Below are 19,353 nucleotides of genomic sequence, written 5' to 3' on the forward strand. Positions count from 1 at the left end.
ATAGCCTAAAAGGAGGGGGTGTAATTCCTGACAATCGATGACATTTTCCCTTCGCCCACATGAGATATCTATATATCAGATAATGGGAACAGTTACAGCAGCAATAAGCTGCCAGTGTCCATTTAGCTTTGAAGAGATCCTTCATGTTGCAGGCCAGAAATACCCCCGAATCAGTGTTGATTTTGAGGAAACAAGTAATGTCTCTTTTAGCTGAATTAAAAGGACTTCTACAACTGGCTGAATGGATGGAAATAATTAAAAGTCATTCATTATGCCTCTCCACTCCTGTGGACCTAAAACATGGAAAAAGAGATTGGAAATACCACACACGCCCCCTTTGGAGATGTATGAGGTGAATTAAAAGTTAATGTCTGGATCGAGAATTGGAGAGGAGTTACATAAAAGGAACAACGAGAAATTTACTGTTCTCTGCATGAACAGGTCTGAAAAACAAAGTTGTATTTGAACTGGACTGCAAACTTTTTGGTCTATTCAGACATTGCAGTGTTTCATGGTGTGTAATGGCACTTCTGTGCCTTGATGCCTACAATCTGCATATGTTTTAAATGCATAAAAAAAGATACTTTCTTTTATTTTCCAGAGTTATTTAATATTTAATGCTGGACACCTTAGAAAGTCAGTTGACATGGTGTGAAGTGTTTTAGGCAGGTATATAGGCATGTATTTGAGGTCAACATGATTCTTTTTATTTGCCTTTTTAATTGAGTAAAGATCAAAAGGAAGTATTAGTATGGATCCATATATTTGCTAACAAACACATCTGCCTCTGCGAAGTGAGTTTTCAGTTCAGTATTGCAATCTCTAAGTGTGTGATCAAGTATTAACCAAACAAAGTTTACTAGAAACTTAGATGATTTTGAGTACGTGTCTATAAAACTTAGGGTGTACCTGTCCATCTCTAGTCTCATGAATCTTATACTGGTCCAGGCTGAAATAGCTCTGCTGTTTTCTTTGTTTCCTTCCCAAAATAAACTGAGCAGTGAGACTAAAACAATCCCTTACACTGTCTTGAAGTATAGGACTTCTTTTGTTTAATTTTTTGATACCCACACAGTATATAAATAAATAAATCCTAATAAACACAATAAATCCTTGATTAGGTGGTTTGATACTTCCTAGAGTGGAGTACTCAGGAAACTTTGTGATGCTTCTTTGCAAATGCCACGTAACTTAGCTCCTTAACCTTTTGGGCTGCAGGAAGAGTGGGACCTGTTATCAGAATTGAATATTTGAAAGGTGTTACGGTCATTACCTTGAAATGTAACCCTAGTGTTTGAAAGGTTCTATCTTTGGGAAGTTGTCTTTATTTTCTGGCTTAATTGGTGCCTGTCAATGATAATTTGAAATAATGTAATGAATCCCAACAGTTATATTGGCCAAGATAAGTTGAAGACTTCTTTTCCCTTTCATGTTTTAGTGTTAGTTTTAAGACTGCTTGATGCTGGTAGGTCATCGGGGAAGACAAGTTTGCTTTTAGTAGTTGCCAATCCAGGAAAATTTACTAGATGCATTTACTGGATGTTTTGGAGTTTTACAGTTTCTGAAAAAGCTCAGTTCAAAGGACAGTGATTAGAAAAAAATCCTAGAGTTCATGAACTCCCAGTACATCTTACATGCCATGATTTATGTCTCTTGACTAGTAAATTAAAGAACCCAGTGACTTGAAAGATCTTTCCATGTGCCGCTTTGTAGAAACAGGGAGGAAACAGTTCCAAGGTGTATAGAGTTGGTGTCTTACAGAGAACTACATTACTTTTTAGTATGCTAGAAAGACATTTGATGTTGCAGGACAGTTAACTGCGGACACGCTGCTGAGGCAGGTTTGGGAAGTGGCTGTGCTTTAATCTCACTGTTCTAACTGAACAAAATGTAATGAGGAAAGATTACAGTCACCAGATGAAGAAGCTGGAGTTCACTGTGGGCTTGATCTTGTCTCCCACATGCATTGTTATTTACCATTCTTAGGGCCATATGTACAACAGATGATTTTAAAGTCAGGAGAGAGATCTGCCACTAGAAGGGGATGTAAAACTAGCTAGGGCAATAGGGTATTTAGCAGTGCAAAGTAAATACAGACGCTATAGCCATCTGCTGTCTATGCGCACTGTGATCTTAATCTTTCAGGTCCTACTGTCCTTGGACAAGTAGCAGGAGCAGCCAGACAGAGAGGCCCAAGCAGCGTGTTGCTGAAAAGCCAAATGAGTACACTGAAGTGCTCGACCCTGTAAGAACAGTACCAGAAAGGAATGCACAATTGTATAATACCAGGCATCTGGCACGCTCTCCTTTGTACTGGGAGCTCGGAGGTCTAGCAGGGCCCGAGCCACGTCTGGGAATGCCTGTAACTCATTTCTTACTTTGCTAATTTAGAGCCTTTAAAATGTCCAAAATGCCAGTGGCAGCCTGGGAATTCCCTGTGCGAGCCTCCAGCATGTGGGCTGGTGCCAGTGCTTGCACCACACACTGGGACAGGCGGCAGGGAATCCCAAGGAACCATGCCAACACCTGGCACCACCATGGGGTGGTTTTGAGGCTGGTATGGGGCAAGAAGAGAATTCAGGGGAGGCTGTGAGTGCATATCCGTGCAGCTTGGGCAAAGGAGAAGGGCAGGCAGGAGGCTCTACTGCTTTGCCTTCTTGGTGGGCTTCCTCCAGTGTCTTGCTTTTATGTGGCTCCACAGGGCTCGGTGTCACCAGCCCCTGCAGATGTGTCGCGGGGAACTGTGCTCACAGGAGGGCATGTGGGCTGAGGGGAATTGCTTGTGCCAGTGGAAGCAGCAGAGTAGAGCAGGAAGAAGGCAGGCTCGACCGCTGTCGTTTGGGTCACTGCTCCTTTCTCGGGTCGCTCTGCCCCAAGAGAAGAATCAAGAAGAATTGGGAGAAAAAATAGTTGGCTATTTTTATTGTTTCTGTTACTTGTTTGGCAAAGGAGAGGTAAAGGGGTGACCTAATAGCAGCTTACACCTTCTCAAAGGGGAGCTACAAGGATATCGGAATCAAACTCTTGCTGATAGTAGCAAAGAATACAAACAGGAGCAATGGCTAAAAACTGGTGTGGGAGATTAAAACTAGACAATAGAGGAAACTCCACAGAAAGTGGTTCTTTCTCCCCATAGTAGTTACTGTTATTATTTTCATTGGCATATGGAAATGTAGGCAGAGAGTCGATGGGCTTTTTGAGATCTTTTACTTCAGGGATTCATCAATTTTGGGGTGGTTTTTTGCTCAGCAACACCACACAAAGCAGCAGCAGTGGCTGTAGCACTTAACACCACTGGCAATACACCTCTTGGCCATAGGATCTTCACAGTGGCTCCTGTCCTATTGACATCTGTTCCGTGGTGTAGAGACCTGCTCTAACCTATGCCCAGTGCTGGTTGGATGCCCCTGGCAGGTCAGGTCAGGCCATCAAAACTTTTGGGTTGCTGTCGCACCCCTGGCTTGCTTAGTCATTTCTACATCCCTCATCTCTAAACTTGTGATTAGGTGACTCACCCCTATTGAATGCATGCTCGATTTTATTAGATAGTCATCAGCATGTTTCATATGCTTTCTATTAAAAAATTGCATGTTTCTTTCCTTTAATATCCTCTGGAAACAGCTTAGGTAAACAGCTTAGAGAGGGGAAGCTCAGTACTATTTACCAAAAAAAAATCTGCTATAGGTTGTCACTTGTGAAGTACTGGATGCTGTGTTTGAGAGAATTTGGAATGATGAAGTATTTTCTCAAATTGCTAGTTTCCGCTGCATTGAAGTCAGAGACACTGAAGGCTCTGCAGCATCTATAACTGATTTCCTGAACAGTGTAGCAAATAGAGATGAGAGCCCTTTTCTTGTAACTCACATGTGCAACAGAAATCACTTAGCTGACATAAATCAGGGCTAAATCGCTTTTAAAGGCTCACAAAACATTTCTGAAAGAGACAGGATGAGGAAACCATTTTGCCACAGCAGAGTACGTCCCCATGGTGAGTCCTATTAAAGCCTGATCAAAGAACCTTATTGGCTTTTCATTAGAGCCTGGTTATGTATAGTTGAAATGCAGCGATGGCTTCAACAGAACAGGCACAGAAATATGCACAGGAGGTAAATTTAAGCAGGAATCTAGACCATCAAAGTATGTGATTAAGGACAATTTAATGTGCTGAGTAATGCAGCATGATTTGGATATAATTTGTCCTAATCCAGTCTGATCTTTTACAGGAGAATGTATTATAGGTCCACAATTAGGTGAGACCAGGACCCCATCTGGCCTCCTGTCTCCAACAGTGGCTTACAGCCAATACAAGAAACAAAGCAAATATAGAGTAAGCTTCCCTTATTTATCCACTCTGCTTCTGGCATTCAGCCATTCTGGGACTTCTGGGGTGAAAGCATCCAGAGTGTGAAGTACAATAGCCACTATTTATCTTTGCTGCATGGATATATCTCATCGCCTTTTGAACCCATGCCTGATTTTGTGATCACAGTGTCTAATACCAGTGGGTACCACGATTCAGCTGCCTTGCATACAGGAGCTCTTCTTTTAGTGTAATTTATACTGTTGTGCTCCAACTATTCTTCCTGGTACAGTAATTCAGGGGAAAAGCCTTTTTGAGCAAGCTGTGTCTAGACCTGAGACTTGGAAATCTGTAACTTGCCAGTGTTCTTCTCTCCCTTCCCCTTCACCTTTTCCAAACACTCTCTGGGATGAGGGTTTTAGGAGTGACACTGTTGGTCTCCATGCAACCTCCAGCAGAGGTGATGGTATATTGCCCCCCATGAGCAGGCACAACCTGGTGAGCAGTGGGTGATGTCTCCCTGTGGGGAGGTTATACACAGGGAGCAGTGCCACCATGAGATGGAGGGGACAGTGGCTGTGCACCATACATGTAGCTCTGGGCAAAGTTAGTCTGAAACAGCAGAAAGAAGGTGTCCCTGAAGAGGGACAGCAAAGAGACTCTGCCTTTTCTTATAATCACCATTTGGTCTGTAATTCAGAAACCCAGATGGACCACGTGGTTTCAAATCAGATGTCAGACCCAAACCTATGGAAGCTGGAGTTTGAGGGGCCCGCCCTCAAACCAGAAAGAGCTAAAGAAATGAAGCAAAGATTCAATATCTCTGCTGCTTTCTTAAGCTCTTAATCAGATTTGTATGATACATATGCAAGCTCGTTAGCCTGACTAGTTTATAAGGTACATTTGAATTTATGATTCTGATATTCAGTACTTAATTTGTAACGATGATTAGCTGCATCTTTTAAACATATATTGTATCTGCATGTAAATGTGCGTAATAAAATCCCAAAGTGAAGAGCACAACTGGAAAAGCTGCACATGAGAATGATTATTTTTTATTACCTTGTTTTTATCACTCAGCATTTGTATTATCAAGGCTATAATAAAGTGATACATGCTTGGTCATTGTAAGACAGAGATAAATTTGACCTCCCCGCAAGGGATGACCAAGGTCAGTATAGAGGAGGTGAAGAGCACCTCCACCCAGAGTTCTTACTAAGGTAAATACATTTTTCTGTCCTGTGGAGAAATTTGCCATCTGAAGGAATAAACAGGGTAAAACAAAAGCAGATGAGGATGTGACTCTTAGGCAAGCTCTTGTTTTTATACTTCTTTCCAGGAAAAAGCTTGCTATAAACATTTGTGTTGTCTCTTTCAAGGCTGCTGAAGCCTTGCAGTAGAGGATCACATGGTGTTAGCTCATTGTCCCAGTGTCCTGCAGCTTCCAGGCCGTGCCAAAGCCGTCTCTCCCTGGTGCCGGAGAGGCTGGGCTTTGCTGTCAGATTGCGCTGCCCCATATCTCGCAGCCCAGTGAAATGCTGAATGTGAGTTTCCAAAGCCCTGTCTTCCTCCAGGAGGAGAATTTCATCATAAAGAAATACAGCCGTGAAAAATTCAAGAGGCTAATCCTGCATATCTTTAGCCTGAGCCAAATACTGAAGTTGCACCCTGGAGTCAAGTGATCAGCTTCACTGCTGGGGAATCTCAGGACAGAAACCTGTGAAATTCCCCAATCATGTAGGGAAGGGGCAGGGTGCCTCGAACCCATCTCTCATCCTTCTACACCCTTTTTACACGGAAAACCTCATGACAGCCACCCCCAGACACTGTGAGTCTGCATGAGGCTGAAGTGGTCCATGGAGATATCATTTATCTTGGAGCTGTCTGCATCCCCTGCACCTTGGCCTCTGTGGCAGAGCTCAGGTTGTGCTGTACAGGGCTAATTTCTAGGATCCTGCAAGTGCAGAGCAGAGGACACTCGTTTTCCTTGTCCTGCCCCTCTCCTTCATGATACAAATCATAGAATCATAGAATCAACTTGTTGGAAAAGACCTTTAAGATCATCAAGTTCAACATTACCCCAGGACTGCCAAGGCCGTGACTAAACCAGGTCACTGAGGGCCTCGTCTATATGTTTTTTGAACGCTTCCAGTGACAGTGATTCCATCACTTCCCTGGGAATGCTGTTTCAATGTCTGATTACCCTTTCAGTGACAAAATCCGTGGATCCAGGTGCAGGAAGCATTGCTGGAGAGGAGGCAGTGTCCGTCTCCTTCCAATCTTGGCTCTTCTGTGCAAGCTAAGGTTATTGCTATAGGGAAGATCTCTTCTGCACTTACACGTTTCCAGTGTTGTGTATGGAGTTTCTCAGAAAGAGCTTGGGTTGACTTTTGCTTTGTTGTATTCAAGGGAGCTGTCAGAAGTCATCCCTAGATCATAGAATCATAGCATGGTTTGGGTTGGAAAGGACCTTAAGATCATCCAGTTCCAACCCCCTGCGTGGGCAGGGATGCCTCACATTAAACCACGCCACCCAAGACTCTGTCCAGGCTGGCCTTGAACACTGCCAGGGATGAGGGTTTCCAGCTGGGTCCTGGTAAACCAAACTAGGCCACCATTGTTATATGATGCAGAGAAAATTGCTACAGCCTAACCAGAAGGATATACTATCTGAAACTGTGCTGTTTGCTCTATGCCAGCATTACAGCCACACTGTGAAGACAACAGAAAGGTGGCAGGAAGGCAAAGTTCTCTTTTATGTTGTCTTCGTTCTCTTAAGGAGCTTGTTGCACAAGAGTGGCTTACCTTTCTTAGCAGCAAGCAGACACTGCTTCCAGACAGCAAGAAATGCCTGGGTTTGAAGTCAGGTCTCCAGATTTTCTCCTTGCTCCTCAAGTCCCTTTTGCTTGCGGCAAGGAACTGTGGAATCTTGGGTCCTCCACAATGGGGCCCTTTCTGACAGGGCTGGAAAGCTCGACCTCTGCTCAGAAAGGACAGATTCATGTTTGAGAGGGTTCCACAATGCAACAATTTACATCAGGAAATGAGCAGAATATTTTCTAAAAAAAAAAAAAAAGAAGAGGAAAAAAGCCTTCATCTGTTTATTTGGCTCAGTGAAGAGATCAGCTGTGCTTGTATGATTGCAGGGGATGGAATGCTGGAGGGGGGAAATGTATAGCTGTATGCAACTATGTGTTTGTGTTCATGATGCATAACGTATAGAGTTAATTTTGCTTGATTATGTCTCAGAGCTCAATGGGAATGAAGATACCTTCATGCACATGGTTAAACTTTTGCACGTTGAGTACCATGAATGCAAATTTTAACCCTGCGCTGTCCATATACCTCCTGTGTGTTTGTATGGTGTTACGTATTCAGCCATAGGCAGGCAACTAGCGACAGTTCTTGGTCACAATTGATATTGTAGCAATTGTCTCAAATAGAAAATGTCACTCTGGCTGTTGAGGAAAATAAGTTAGGAGTTTCAAGATGCAAATATATCCTCAAGGCTCAGGTTTCTGTGTGCATAAAGAGCAGTAGCAAAGTATTTTTGTATTGGCTTACTTTAAAAACAGTCACAGAATCTGATAGCAGTGCTAAGAGAAATAGTTTGTGGAAAAGTGGTCTTCATTACTGACTGCAGACTGTATGAGTGCTGGGAAGGAGAGACTGGACTTCCTTGTTAAAACACTTCTGTGCTTCTAATCTGCCTGGCAAATCATTGGCCATTAAATGATAATCTGAGTTGTTTGTTTGAAATGTCATACATCTCCACCGCAGCCTGCCCACACCACTAGAGACTTTTAGGAATTAAGGAGCATGGGAACATAAACACCTACAATGCATTTAAACGTGAATTAGTGAAAGCAAACAAATACGGAACAATTTTAATTTATGTATTAAAATCCTCTGGAGGATACAGATTAACCTCCATTACTCCGGGTTTGTCACTGTCTCGTCTCCTTTGGACAGCAAACACTGAGAAACAGACAGAAAGATGATTTACTCTTCCTTTAGCTTCTGTCTCGTCTGATGAAATGTCTGCTGTGCAGCTCCCCCAGCCGTGCTCCTCTGTGGGTCTGACAGCTCCTCATGCATTGCAGGCACTGTTTTCTCTCACGGTTGAAACTCACAGTTGTCTGAAAACTTTGCTAAATGAGTTGAAGCCAAGCCTTGCTTTACTGGCAGACAGAGGCTCTGGGCTAAAAGGTGACGTGCCTGAGAAAGGAGGAATCCCACAGAGTGAGCTTGCTGGGTCTGCTGCCGCGTGGCAAAGGGGAGAAGCTTTTGATAGAGCCTTTGCATCATGGGTACCACAGGGATGAAGTCCCCCGACTTAACACATCACCTCTGAGCGGAGCTGTGCAGGAGCCAAGTTGCAGCCTTGTAGTACCTCTTGATGCACTGTTGCTCTGCAAACTCTCCTTGTTCCTGCAGGAGGCTTCTGCTGACTTGCTGGAGAAACCCTCTGGGATAGATACAAATCAAACTGAATTAGAAGTACAGCTAAAGAGATAGGCACAGCCCGTCACAGACACATCTGGTCACCTCCAGTCTTCTCCGCTTGGAATATTTCTTAGGCTTTATTTGAGCAAATGTGAGGATACCCCTCATTTGTTAAACAACTTTTCCAGTCGTGCCACTGCTTGTTTGTGTGTATCTATATGTATCTAGACAGACAAAAACATGCCACACACATACATCAGTGCTTATCAACTCTCACTGGGTACAGCAGCCAAGTATGTCCCTAAAGAAAGATTGTGCCATAAAGCTTTTCCATAACACTGTTAATATAATGGTCACTATTAAATTAGATTGCAAGTGACATATAAAATCGATGACATAAGATATTCTTATCTTTTCACAGATTTCCAGACTGTGGATAGCTTAATGTGATAACAAGGCAATCAGCTCTGTAGTAACGCTTGTGGTCTTCCTCTCACATTCATTGCTAGTTTTCAAATGAGTAATGTTATCCTGGTGCAATGCTGATGAGAAAGGAGATCCAGCCTCCCTCTCCTTTGTCAGTAAAGAGGAGTGTTTCCAGCTTGTGTGATGTGCTTGGCACCAGTGATATTTTAATATTGTTACCAGCAGGAAATACTTTTCTTGCCAGTAATGAATTTCAGTGTCAGCTGAATGTGGTGCTCCACAGGAAGACTTTAGACAAAATTGCCATATTCTGATACAAAAAAAAAAGGCTAGAAATACACTATTTTTGTGAAAGGCATGTGTTCAGTATGGAGTGATCCTGGCTAATGAAGAAGGAACCTGCCAGAGCTATTTTCAGATCTGCTGGTTTCACTGCTATTCTTGCAGCTATGGCTAGAAGGGAAATTAGGATGGTGGTATCTGTTCTCATACAGAAATAGGAGAATAATGGAAATATATGTGTGTTTATAAAGATAGAGAGGTAAAAAGACGAAAAGCTGAAGAGAAAATAATCTTCTCTGGGTAGCTGCAGATGTGACATTCGTCATGCCTTTCCTTGGAAAGGTTGTTCTTCTGCAAGGCGAGGTTTCTTGTCTGATTTAAGGTCTAGCAGTGTGCCAGCTGCAAGCTGTACTGAAGGAGAAGATTGGAGTTTCTACTTGGAAGTTGTTACAGTTATGAGACACCATTAAATAATTTCCTTAATTGTTTTGGAGACATAATCAGATACTTCAGCCTCACAATAATGCTCCTCTGAAAATAGTGAGGCCGAGAGGTATTCATCTTATAGATCGTCACTTGGGAAAGGGAAAAGACATCAATGAATCTTGCAGATGCAGAATAATAGGACTTAAAAATAAACATGGAGTCAGGCAGGGCTCCTTGCTGGAAGCTATTGCAAAGCAGCAGCACAGGCTTTCTTTATTAGCAGAAAAGAGGAGAAGAATATGTATAGAGAGAGCACTTTACTTAGGCAGAGAGATAATTTCCTGTACCTTCTTTGCTTTCTATTTCAGCAGTAATTTTTTTTCCCATCCTCGCTGGGAGGAGCAAGTTTTGACTTTCAGAGTTTCACTGGGGAGATGAGGATTTTATTTCAAGCTCCGTTTTATTTGATACTGCTTTGTCCTGATTTTATAAGTGAAATGTGGGTGTACAAAAAAGTGACAAGGCAGGGAGTACATGGGGTACATGGACTTCAGGAGCTCCAAAATCAAAACCTGATAAAGCTTGGCTTTAACCCTTACAGCAAGAATAAATGAAAAGATGAAAACTTGCCCAGTAGCTTGATTGGTTTCTTCATTTCTTTTCTGAGCAACCCTCATGACTTTGGGGGCAGTGACGATTCACATATATATTTTGTAATAATAATTTCATTTCTTCTGTAAGGATGATCATGTGCTTAAGACTAAGAACATAACCAGAAGTTGTAGGTTCAACTGCCTTCAGGAGCCTGAATACATTCTGTATCCTCTGATGATGCTAATTACCCTTCAGATCTCAAAGAGACATTACTGAGAGCTACTTGCTACTTCATCCTCTTGTAGCTGACCCTAATTTACTCAGCTGTGCACTTTGCAGTGACAGTAAGGGGCTTTTTCCCTCTTCAGACTAACCTCAAGGTTGGTTTTCACCATGCACAAGCCATGAGAGAAGCAGTGATGGGGTTTGCTGGGCAGAGCTCCTGGCTCACATGAACAGTTACTGCCTGTGTTGGCACCCTGCTTGCCATTGACCAGAAAGTTGGGACTGGCAGGAGGTATTGAAATGATCATCAAGCATGTGTACAATGGAGACACTAGGCCAAAGCAAGTTATATGTGGGGATCTCAGCAGGGTTCCACCTTCTTACCATAAATGGGACAGGGCGCTGGGACAGGGCAGGACCAAACACAGACATTCGCGTGCCAAGAGAGCTGTATTGACAGCAGCCACAAAGCTCCAAGCTGGCGTGGGAGCGGAGCCGGGGCGGAGGACTACGTTTTGGGGATTGTGCCTTCCCTGGCTCATTCTGAGGGATCTCTGTTTTGGGCACCATATAGCAGGCATTATATGAAATCACTTGTGTAGAAAAAGCAGCCTATTCATGAGCAGTAGCATCCTCATATCAAATGCAACTGCAGACGTGGCTGAGAAAACAACTATTTAATTGAATAAGAAATGACACTGGAAAATCCAAAGAGGGTGCAAAAACTTCCCCCAGTTTGTTTGGAAGCAAATCCTAGACATGTAAGGCATGAATCCAAGCATGGGATCCAAGGAAAGTTCTGGGAGAAACAGAATTTATGGGTGGACATACCTCTGCCCTTAAGACATGTTGCTTCCTTAGATGATTCCCCAAACTCCTGAAATAAAATACATAGTTTAGGATAATCCTTCTCTGGTTCCTCTGAAGTACACAGCATGCTGCAATGGACAAAACCTCACTTCTAAGAGCCTGTCCCCCCCTCCAAATTTAGAAGCTGCTGCCTGCCCCTGCAGTGGGATTCCTCAAACACAGCCTGCCTCTAGAGCGGTTCATTAGGTGGTATTCCCAACATTAATGCCTCCGGGTACAGTGTGTGGCTGTGCCCCAGGCACTGTGCCCACGCAGCAGTGCTGTCTGCCCAATCTGTCATTGCCCAGGCTCCTGCCTGTGCAGACCGTTTCAGAGCTGAGTCTCAGAGGCTGAGAAAGTGCTGGGAAGAAGCACAGCCATAGTGAAGCATTTCTGTCCTCAGCTCTGCTTATCCAAGACCAGCTCCCGCAGCTCCCTTCTGTAATTTCTTCCCAGTTCTGTAGCAGCTGTCTGAGCTCTCAGCTGTTCTGCCACGAGCAAAGGTGCCAGCACCCTTTAATAACTATAGAAAAGTACGGGGTCATTCCCCATCCTGGAAGAAAGAAGAAGGACAAAGTTTGGGGTTTGGTGATGTTTTTCCTTGCAGAAGACAAACGCTTGTCAGAGATAATGAGGAGAGGTTCCAAGGTTATTCACAAATTAATCAGCCTCTGAAAGGAGAGCACTGCACGCAGTGCCAGATAAGCCTGTAGCAGCCGCACCCCTGCATCAAGCAGTTAATATTCCCTTTCCTCTCCGGGGGAATGTCAGGGGTTAATTCAGTAGCTGTGCATTTAATAGCTCAATTTAAAGGGGAAAAAATGACACCCTTCTCCCCTGCCTTGCTGGTTGTGGATGGTTTGCTCTGTCTCGTTGATCACATGCTCCCCGAGCCCCTGGTGCTGCAGAAGCCCCAGCTGCTGCTGATGATGAGCCGGTGCTGCTCAGGATCCGTCCTGGTCCCTGCCTGTCAATGCCTTGCAGTCCCGACCTCCTCTTTAAAGGAGGGAGTGCACAGGATGAGCTCTTGAGCATATGGGTGGAAATCTGGGAGGCACCCATTCTGTCACCACCGTTTCCAGCTCTAACCATGTCTATTTGTTGTTGTCTTTTTTTCAGGGACTATGGATCTTCAAAGAGAAAATCAGGTAAGATACCAGGCTTTCTGGCTCTCTATGTACTGCATGATTACAGAGAGGAGCTTCCCGTGTGCCCCCTTCACCCTTCATCCCACCCCCTCTTCAACACCTCTCCCCTTAAACCTTCCCTTTACCTTCTGTGACGTTAAATGTGTAGCAGTTTAACTTTTTGTTGCTGAAGCCTGCTAGAGACAGGCATCAGCTCTTTGCACTGGAGAGGAGAAGAAACCCACCACGTATAGTATTACAGTTAAAATGACTGCTCTCCTCTGAATGTGTTTATACAGCTCCTTCTTCAGTCTGAGATGATAATTATGTTAAATTTCTCTCTCATTTTTTTCATAAGTCTTTCTTTACCTGAGCGAACAGTCAAAATGCAGCCTGAGAGCTGGGATTCTTTTCCAGAGGGGAAGGGAATGCTTTTCTGTTCTCCTTGGAATCTTTTACCTTTGCTTTTCCAAAAGGATCTGATATAGCTTCTGATGCAAAATGCTTTCAATGCCTGTGTCTGGGTTTGGGCTGCTTCAAAAGCTGTAGCTCAGTGTTTTGTTTTTAAACTCCTGGATTCAAATGTCCCATAAAACCCTAATCTGAAACTACATAAATCCAACTTTTCCCCTCCCCTTGTAGCTCTTGGTGATTTTTACAGATGTGTTTTCAGTAGGGACATGTAATTATGGGCCTCTGGGTTTGGCTGTGCTGCACTGGATTTGTCAGGGTTTTCTCTCTTTTTTTTTTTTTCCTTTTATTCTTTTTTTTTTTTCCCCAAGCAGCATTGAGCACCTGCAACTCTCATTGACTTTGTTTGGAGTCTTGGGTGCTCCCAGTTGTACTCAGGGCATCCAAAGAGAGGCCTTGCAAACCCATAGCAACTTGTGGAAAACTCTGGCCTGTGTACAGGGGAGAGGAGGGGTTTTCTTTCTTCTTGCTTTTTAAGATGATGAAAAAACACTGCAATGGCTTAATCTTTGGGAAGGAAAGAAGATGCACATAACATACTGGTCTCCAATGAATGTCACTGCCTAGATTGATCTGTTGGTTAATTATGAGAGCTTTTAAGCTGCAGCTCTCTAATAAGCTAAGTGATGTACTAAAGCAAAGCTGTTGTTTCAGCCTGTTGTCCTGTACATCAAATGGATATTGCCTTTGCAAGCCAATATTTTAGGTATCCTTTCCCTGAGGTTTGTTGTGGTAATGAAGAGGCAAGTGTGGTACTAGGTGCTGGCCCAATGTGCTAAACTATGGTATGCTTCATTCTCTTAATCTCATACAAAGATTATCTGGATTGCACTTCTAGGATCTCCTAAATGTAGTATTACAAGTGTAGTGTTTGTTCATGGTGGCCTGTGACTTATACTGGCAGCGGCACTTTCTCTAGAGGAGCAGGCCATAAAGGTGAAGTGACCCTGTAGAAGGCAGAACTGAGTGTGGGAGCTCCTGATGCAGTGACACATCCTGAGCACCGGGGGTTTTGGGCCATGTAAAGACCTTTGAAAAACAGCACTGAAGTCTCTGGGGCAACCTGATTTAGCAGTGACCTAGAACAGCACTAGGAAACCAGGAGAGCTTTGGGCTCAGTGCACCAGTTGACATGCACAGGAGTTGCAATAATCTAAGAGATGAGAGGATTGCTTTGGGAGTGTGAGGAAACTGCTGCTCCTCCATTCTTGTGGCTCTGGAGGGAAGTTGGAGCTGATCTGCTATGGCATTAGGGGAAGAGGGATTGAGTCAGTGTAGCTGAGATGCCATTTTTGGATGCTGCCCTGCTGGGTTCTTTTTGGCCTCCTGCCCAAGCGATGTGTTCCTCCACCCCTGTGAGGGATGGAGGCTCAAGTCAGGCTCCCTCCATTGACTGTCCCACCTCCACATGCTGCAAGGTCTCTTTCTGGGACCGTTTCCTCTTCTCCACTTCTAGGTGCTTGGCCCCTTGCACAGCTACAGCTTGGAAACAGTGAGATTTAGGGATGCTCTTTCTTCATTTAGCTGGCATGAAGAGGAATGTGAAGCAGCTCTCTGACCAAACGAGCTGTACAAAAGGACTCTGTTCCCAGCCATCCTCTTGCCTGATTTTAGAGCAGAGGAGGAATGCTTCCTTCTGTTCAGAGCTGGATATTGTGGGAGTGCTCGCACAATGAGTGAAGGAATATGCCAAGGGAGTTGGTAGTTGCAGCCTTTAACAAAGACCAGCTTTATGACACTCAGACAAGTGATGGGGTAAATAAGCACAAATTTCCAGGGTGTGCTGTGAGAGCCTTTTAAGGTAACGGCTTCAAAATGTAGTTTCCTCTAGCTGCAGACACTACTCTGTCTTTAACCAAGAGACAAATAGGCACTTTAAAATGCAACCATCTCCCAGCAAATCAGGCCTGTGAACACATCTTCTGCCTTGCCCAAAGATGTGCTGGGAGGAGGCTCTGGGGCATAAGCACAGCTGTCCCACACAGTCCAGCAGGAATCCCACAGCTGCCGTGTCTCAGGCATGTGCAGGCACAACATGAGCATGGCCTGTTGCAGAAACATTTGGGGAATGCCTCTGACAGCCAATGTCACCTCTAGCCTGACCTCTGCCTTGCCAGCATGCATGACTAGCTAGTCCTGTGCTCGCTCCTTAGAGCAGAGACAATTAATCCAAGTTCAGAGTTTAATAGGAGTTATGGAAACATTTACTGCTGCAGCTGATACTGGTTGTAAACATTTGAGACCTTCTGAACCGAATGCAATAGCATGGCATGTCCTTAACTAAACAGAAGGGAGTCTAGCACTGCTCTGGGGTACCTCTACATGCCAGCCCTGAGCCTGGCTTCCTCTTGTGCAAAGAGCTGTGTAAACACACAGCCCTTTACTTGGATATGATCTAATTATAAATGATTTGACCTGCAGTCAGTTCACAGACCTGGAGCTCCTCTGAAGCAGCTGAGGCTCTGTGTAGGCATGGATGTTTGCTGTGGCCTGAACTGCCACATGTGCTGTTTGTTACTCTGGATTTGTGGGCTTTTACTTGACATGCTGCAGAGCTGCCTCAGAAAGCTGCCTGTATGTTACCAGGCAATTGCCGCTTTATGACCATCTGTTAATGCGGAAGAGACCTCAGTACAACTGTGAGGAGTGGTTACCATGGGCATATTCTGTGCACTCACAACAAATGGTCTCATCTAGGTCTCTCCAAAGACCCTCTGTAGCAAAAAAGGGAAGGAATTGCTTTCCGGACTCCAATTTGTCAATCGCATTAACTGAATGAACAGCAACTCATTTGTCACTCAAAAAAGGCACCGCTACCATCATTGTGTGGTTTTCTCTGCTCAAATCGAAATAAGGGTAGAATTGCTGCAAGTCTAGTAATGGATATTTGCATGGAACATTACAAACCACAAATTAGGTTAATCCACTCCACAAACCCTACCAGCTACCATCTGTGCCTGGTGAACTAATTAACCCTTGAGACATCTGCTAATCCTGATGCGGCTTGTAGAACCAGTTGGGGTATGTATCTTCCCAGAGATGTCCCCTGTGTGTTGCTCCCCTCTCCCTACCCCTGTGGGCTAGAGCAAGTTTCAGACTCCTGGAGTAAGATGATCTTGCCTTCTGCCCTTGCTGAGAATCTTTCCTGGCTGGTTTCATGCCAAGGTTGTTAACACATTCCCCAGTCATGAAGCTGAAGGAAGCATCAGGGACCTGGTGTTCAGTGGCAGTAGGGAGCCTTGCAGCTTTTCCACACTTGAGTCTCAGTGCTCCTCAATTACTGAGAGTGTTCTCCTTGCCAACAGTAGGGGTTAGATGCAACAGAAGAGATGCTGCTTTGCCTTTGCTTTCAAAGCTAAGGCATGGTTCTCTGCCACCTGCCTTTTAGGCAGCCATGCCCTTATGCTTACCGCTTTCAGTGTGCACTAGCAGGAGCACTGCTAGCCACCCCCTTCTGAAATCCTAACAAAAATCCCCATTGCTTGCTCACTCCCGCTGCTCTGACTGCCCTACTTGCTGCTGGGGGCACAGCTGGCTTCAAGCTGCTGCTTAGTGGCTTTCTCTGTCAGTTTATTGCTATGTGGTAGGATGCTCCTCCAAATGGGAGGGAATAACTTTAAAGTTCATGGCTCCATCAGCACTGCAGTGTCTCTTTCTCAGCTGACCAGAGAAGTACATCAAGCTGGCTGTACTTTGGCTGAGTCTGCCAGCTGAAGTCTATATAAATAGCCCCTGTAATTGAGCGCTTAGAATATTAACTTAACAGTTTGGTCCAAGCCAGTGTTGCCTCAATGAGGATGCTGATGAGGCTTGGCTTCCTCAGCAGAGGGAACTGTACTTCAGCTTAGTTCCCATGTCCAATTTTTGGACTAGTAGAATATGGCAGCACCCAGACAACAATCTCTGCTTCCTTTCCCTCCTGTAATCTAAAACCAGGAAGGATGTCTTTGCTGGCAAGTAAATAATTAAAACTTCAGAGTCCGTTGGAAGCTACTTCTCGGACTTTTTACAGAAACATCTGTAATGCTCTCTTTTTCCCTCAGAAGGGAAATCAAGTAGAGTTGAGAGAGTTGCAACAGTGACAGAAGTGAGAAACAAGCAGATCACTATAACATCAAGGGCCCTCCTGGGTGCTCACTTGTGGGATTGCTTCCATGGGTTTATGGGTAGAACTGATGACAAGAATCGTTTCTTTAGCCTGATTCTTCCTTACTAGGGAAACCTTCTTCACACACAGAGGATGTGTGCTGTCAGCTTCAGGGAGATGTCTTAATTGTAATTTCTTTATCTGGGATATGGCTTTTTCCTGCTTCCTTTGTAATTACAAAGGGAAGTGCCTTACCTCTTTAGCTTTTTCTATCTTTGCAGCTGAGCTGTGCTTATCACTTCAGAGCTGAACCCTTCTGGTTCTGTCATGCTACATATGTCCAGTGTACATTTACAGCTCCATGGCATGTGATTGGTTTTGGTTCTGGGTTTGGTTTTGTGTTGTGGTTTTGTTTTTTTTTTTTTCAATAAATATACTTTATTTTCTGAACTTCAGCTTGAGCTGCCTCCTTTGAGGCAATATGGAGAAATGGCATGTGCTAGAGGGACCAGCAAGGCTGTGTGGCTGGAGCTGTCTCTGCCTGTTGCAGGGCTCAGATGCCCACCCTAGGGACAAAGCTTTGTTGGTGGAACTGAGTGTGGAACTTCATAGGTCTGCAGCAGCCATTTAGCTACACATGGGTACAGGGAGAGGATAGAACATACGGCCTCCAACCTTGGCAGATATTTAATGGTATTTGTGGGAGATGGCTGTAGTGGAGGAAGAAGGAAGGACAGATGTCTGCAAGTGATGCACAGTGCTGCCTTTCCTTTGCCTTAAGGTTGTAGTAGTGTTGGTGGGATGCCATCTGGAATGGTTGATGCTCTTCTAATATTAGAAGAGCTGTGAATGCAACCGCAAGCATGCTGCGGGCATGCCTTAACTTACTCAGTTGACTGTTAAATCTGTCTCAATTTTCTCCTCTCGGCCAGAGGAAGTCTGAACCTTTTCAGTGGGTTCTCAAAGGGGCCAAATTTAAGAGCGTGTTACTGAAGATGTTGAAAATACCAACTAACATGGTGAATCCCAGCATGAAACAATGCATGGTGGTGACTGCAGCAGATGTCATGTGGCTACCCACATTGAATGCATGAGTAGTGAAGTAGGCAGTTGGTTATTGCTTAATGAATCTGAGCCCAGGTGATAGCAGCAAAGCTAGAATGTGTTTTTAAACTCCAATATTAGTTTGAGTCATTCTGCCATTGTGGTGTTTGTCTCTGAAGTCTGCTTCCCTGTCCTTCATCCAAAGGGAAAGCTTCAGCTTGGAAGGTTAATCTTTGGGTTTTTAAGGTGGTGAATGTGGATCTAAGTTTGTGGAAGCCCATGGCAAGGCCCCAGGAACATCTTAAACCACGTAGCTTGGGCTTGATGACTTAATCCTTGTAAGAAATCTGTGGTACGACATGATCCCTGCAGACTGAGGCATGTGCTCTTGTTTGCATCCTGATGAATCACACGTGCGTGCTGTGTTCCTTTCATTGTTTTCCACAAGTAGTGCAGAAAGAGCAATGGTGGACTGGCTCCTTGGTGCCATTTGGCCTGTTGATGAGGATGGTTGGACGAGGTACTTTGCCAGCCGCTATTTTGTAACGTCACAAGCATGTACTGACAGGATTGCCCTTCATCAGAAATCAGGATCTGTTCCCCACCATGCGATTAACCTTGGCTGTATCTACTAATTACTGCATGGAATTCAAAAACAGCAGATTCTGGCAGAACATTTTGGTTCTCACATAGCTTCTTTTTTTTTTTTTTAAGCAAGAGGTTAAAAGATTTAGTAATAAAAGAAGGATAGAGCAGGCAGAAGCATAGCAACCAAGGACTAAACAAACCTTAGCATATAATTACTGGGGATGTACATCTTGGGTCTGGTTCTGGAAGGAGTCAGTAGTTAATAATCTCAGGGTGAATCCTCAGCTCAGTCCTTGATGGATCTTCCTCTTCTCATGATGGAGAATAAATCTTTCTCAACTCGCTAAACTTCCTCAATTTGCTGAACTCCAAAATCTATTCATTTTACTGGCATTTGCCTGATGCAGCAATTCCCAAAACAGCCATTTTCTTTCCTGAGGTTTTAAAAAGCCTGCAAGTGTCTCTATTCTAAATCCTTCATATAATTG

At 44.2% G+C, this 19,353-nt stretch overlaps 1 protein-coding gene across 5 annotated transcripts in view; it reads left to right on the forward strand.

Moving 5' to 3' along the window:
• The window catches only part of SH3PXD2A (SH3 and PX domains 2A), a 254,832-nt gene that overhangs the window by 154,960 nt on the left and 80,519 nt on the right, over positions 1 to 19,353 (forward strand). For 4 of the 5 annotated variants that reach the window (XM_061458831.1, XM_061458833.1, XM_061458832.1 and 1 more), the window contains one exon: positions 12,668 to 12,696. In XM_061458831.1, coding sequence (XP_061314815.1) covers positions 12,668 to 12,696 — 29 coding nt within the window. Of the gene's footprint in view, positions 1 to 12,403; positions 12,697 to 19,353 lie in introns of those variants that run through there. The other variant, XM_061458834.1, reaches the window with a different exon arrangement.

The sequence above is a fragment of the Pezoporus flaviventris genome, unplaced genomic scaffold, assembly GCF_033815535.1.
Source record: "Pezoporus flaviventris isolate CSIRO_AGI_PZ_B2104156 unplaced genomic scaffold, CSIRO_AGI_Pfla_v1 ptg000029l, whole genome shotgun sequence".
NCBI classification, from domain to species: Eukaryota; Metazoa; Chordata; class Aves; order Psittaciformes; family Psittacidae; genus Pezoporus; species Pezoporus flaviventris.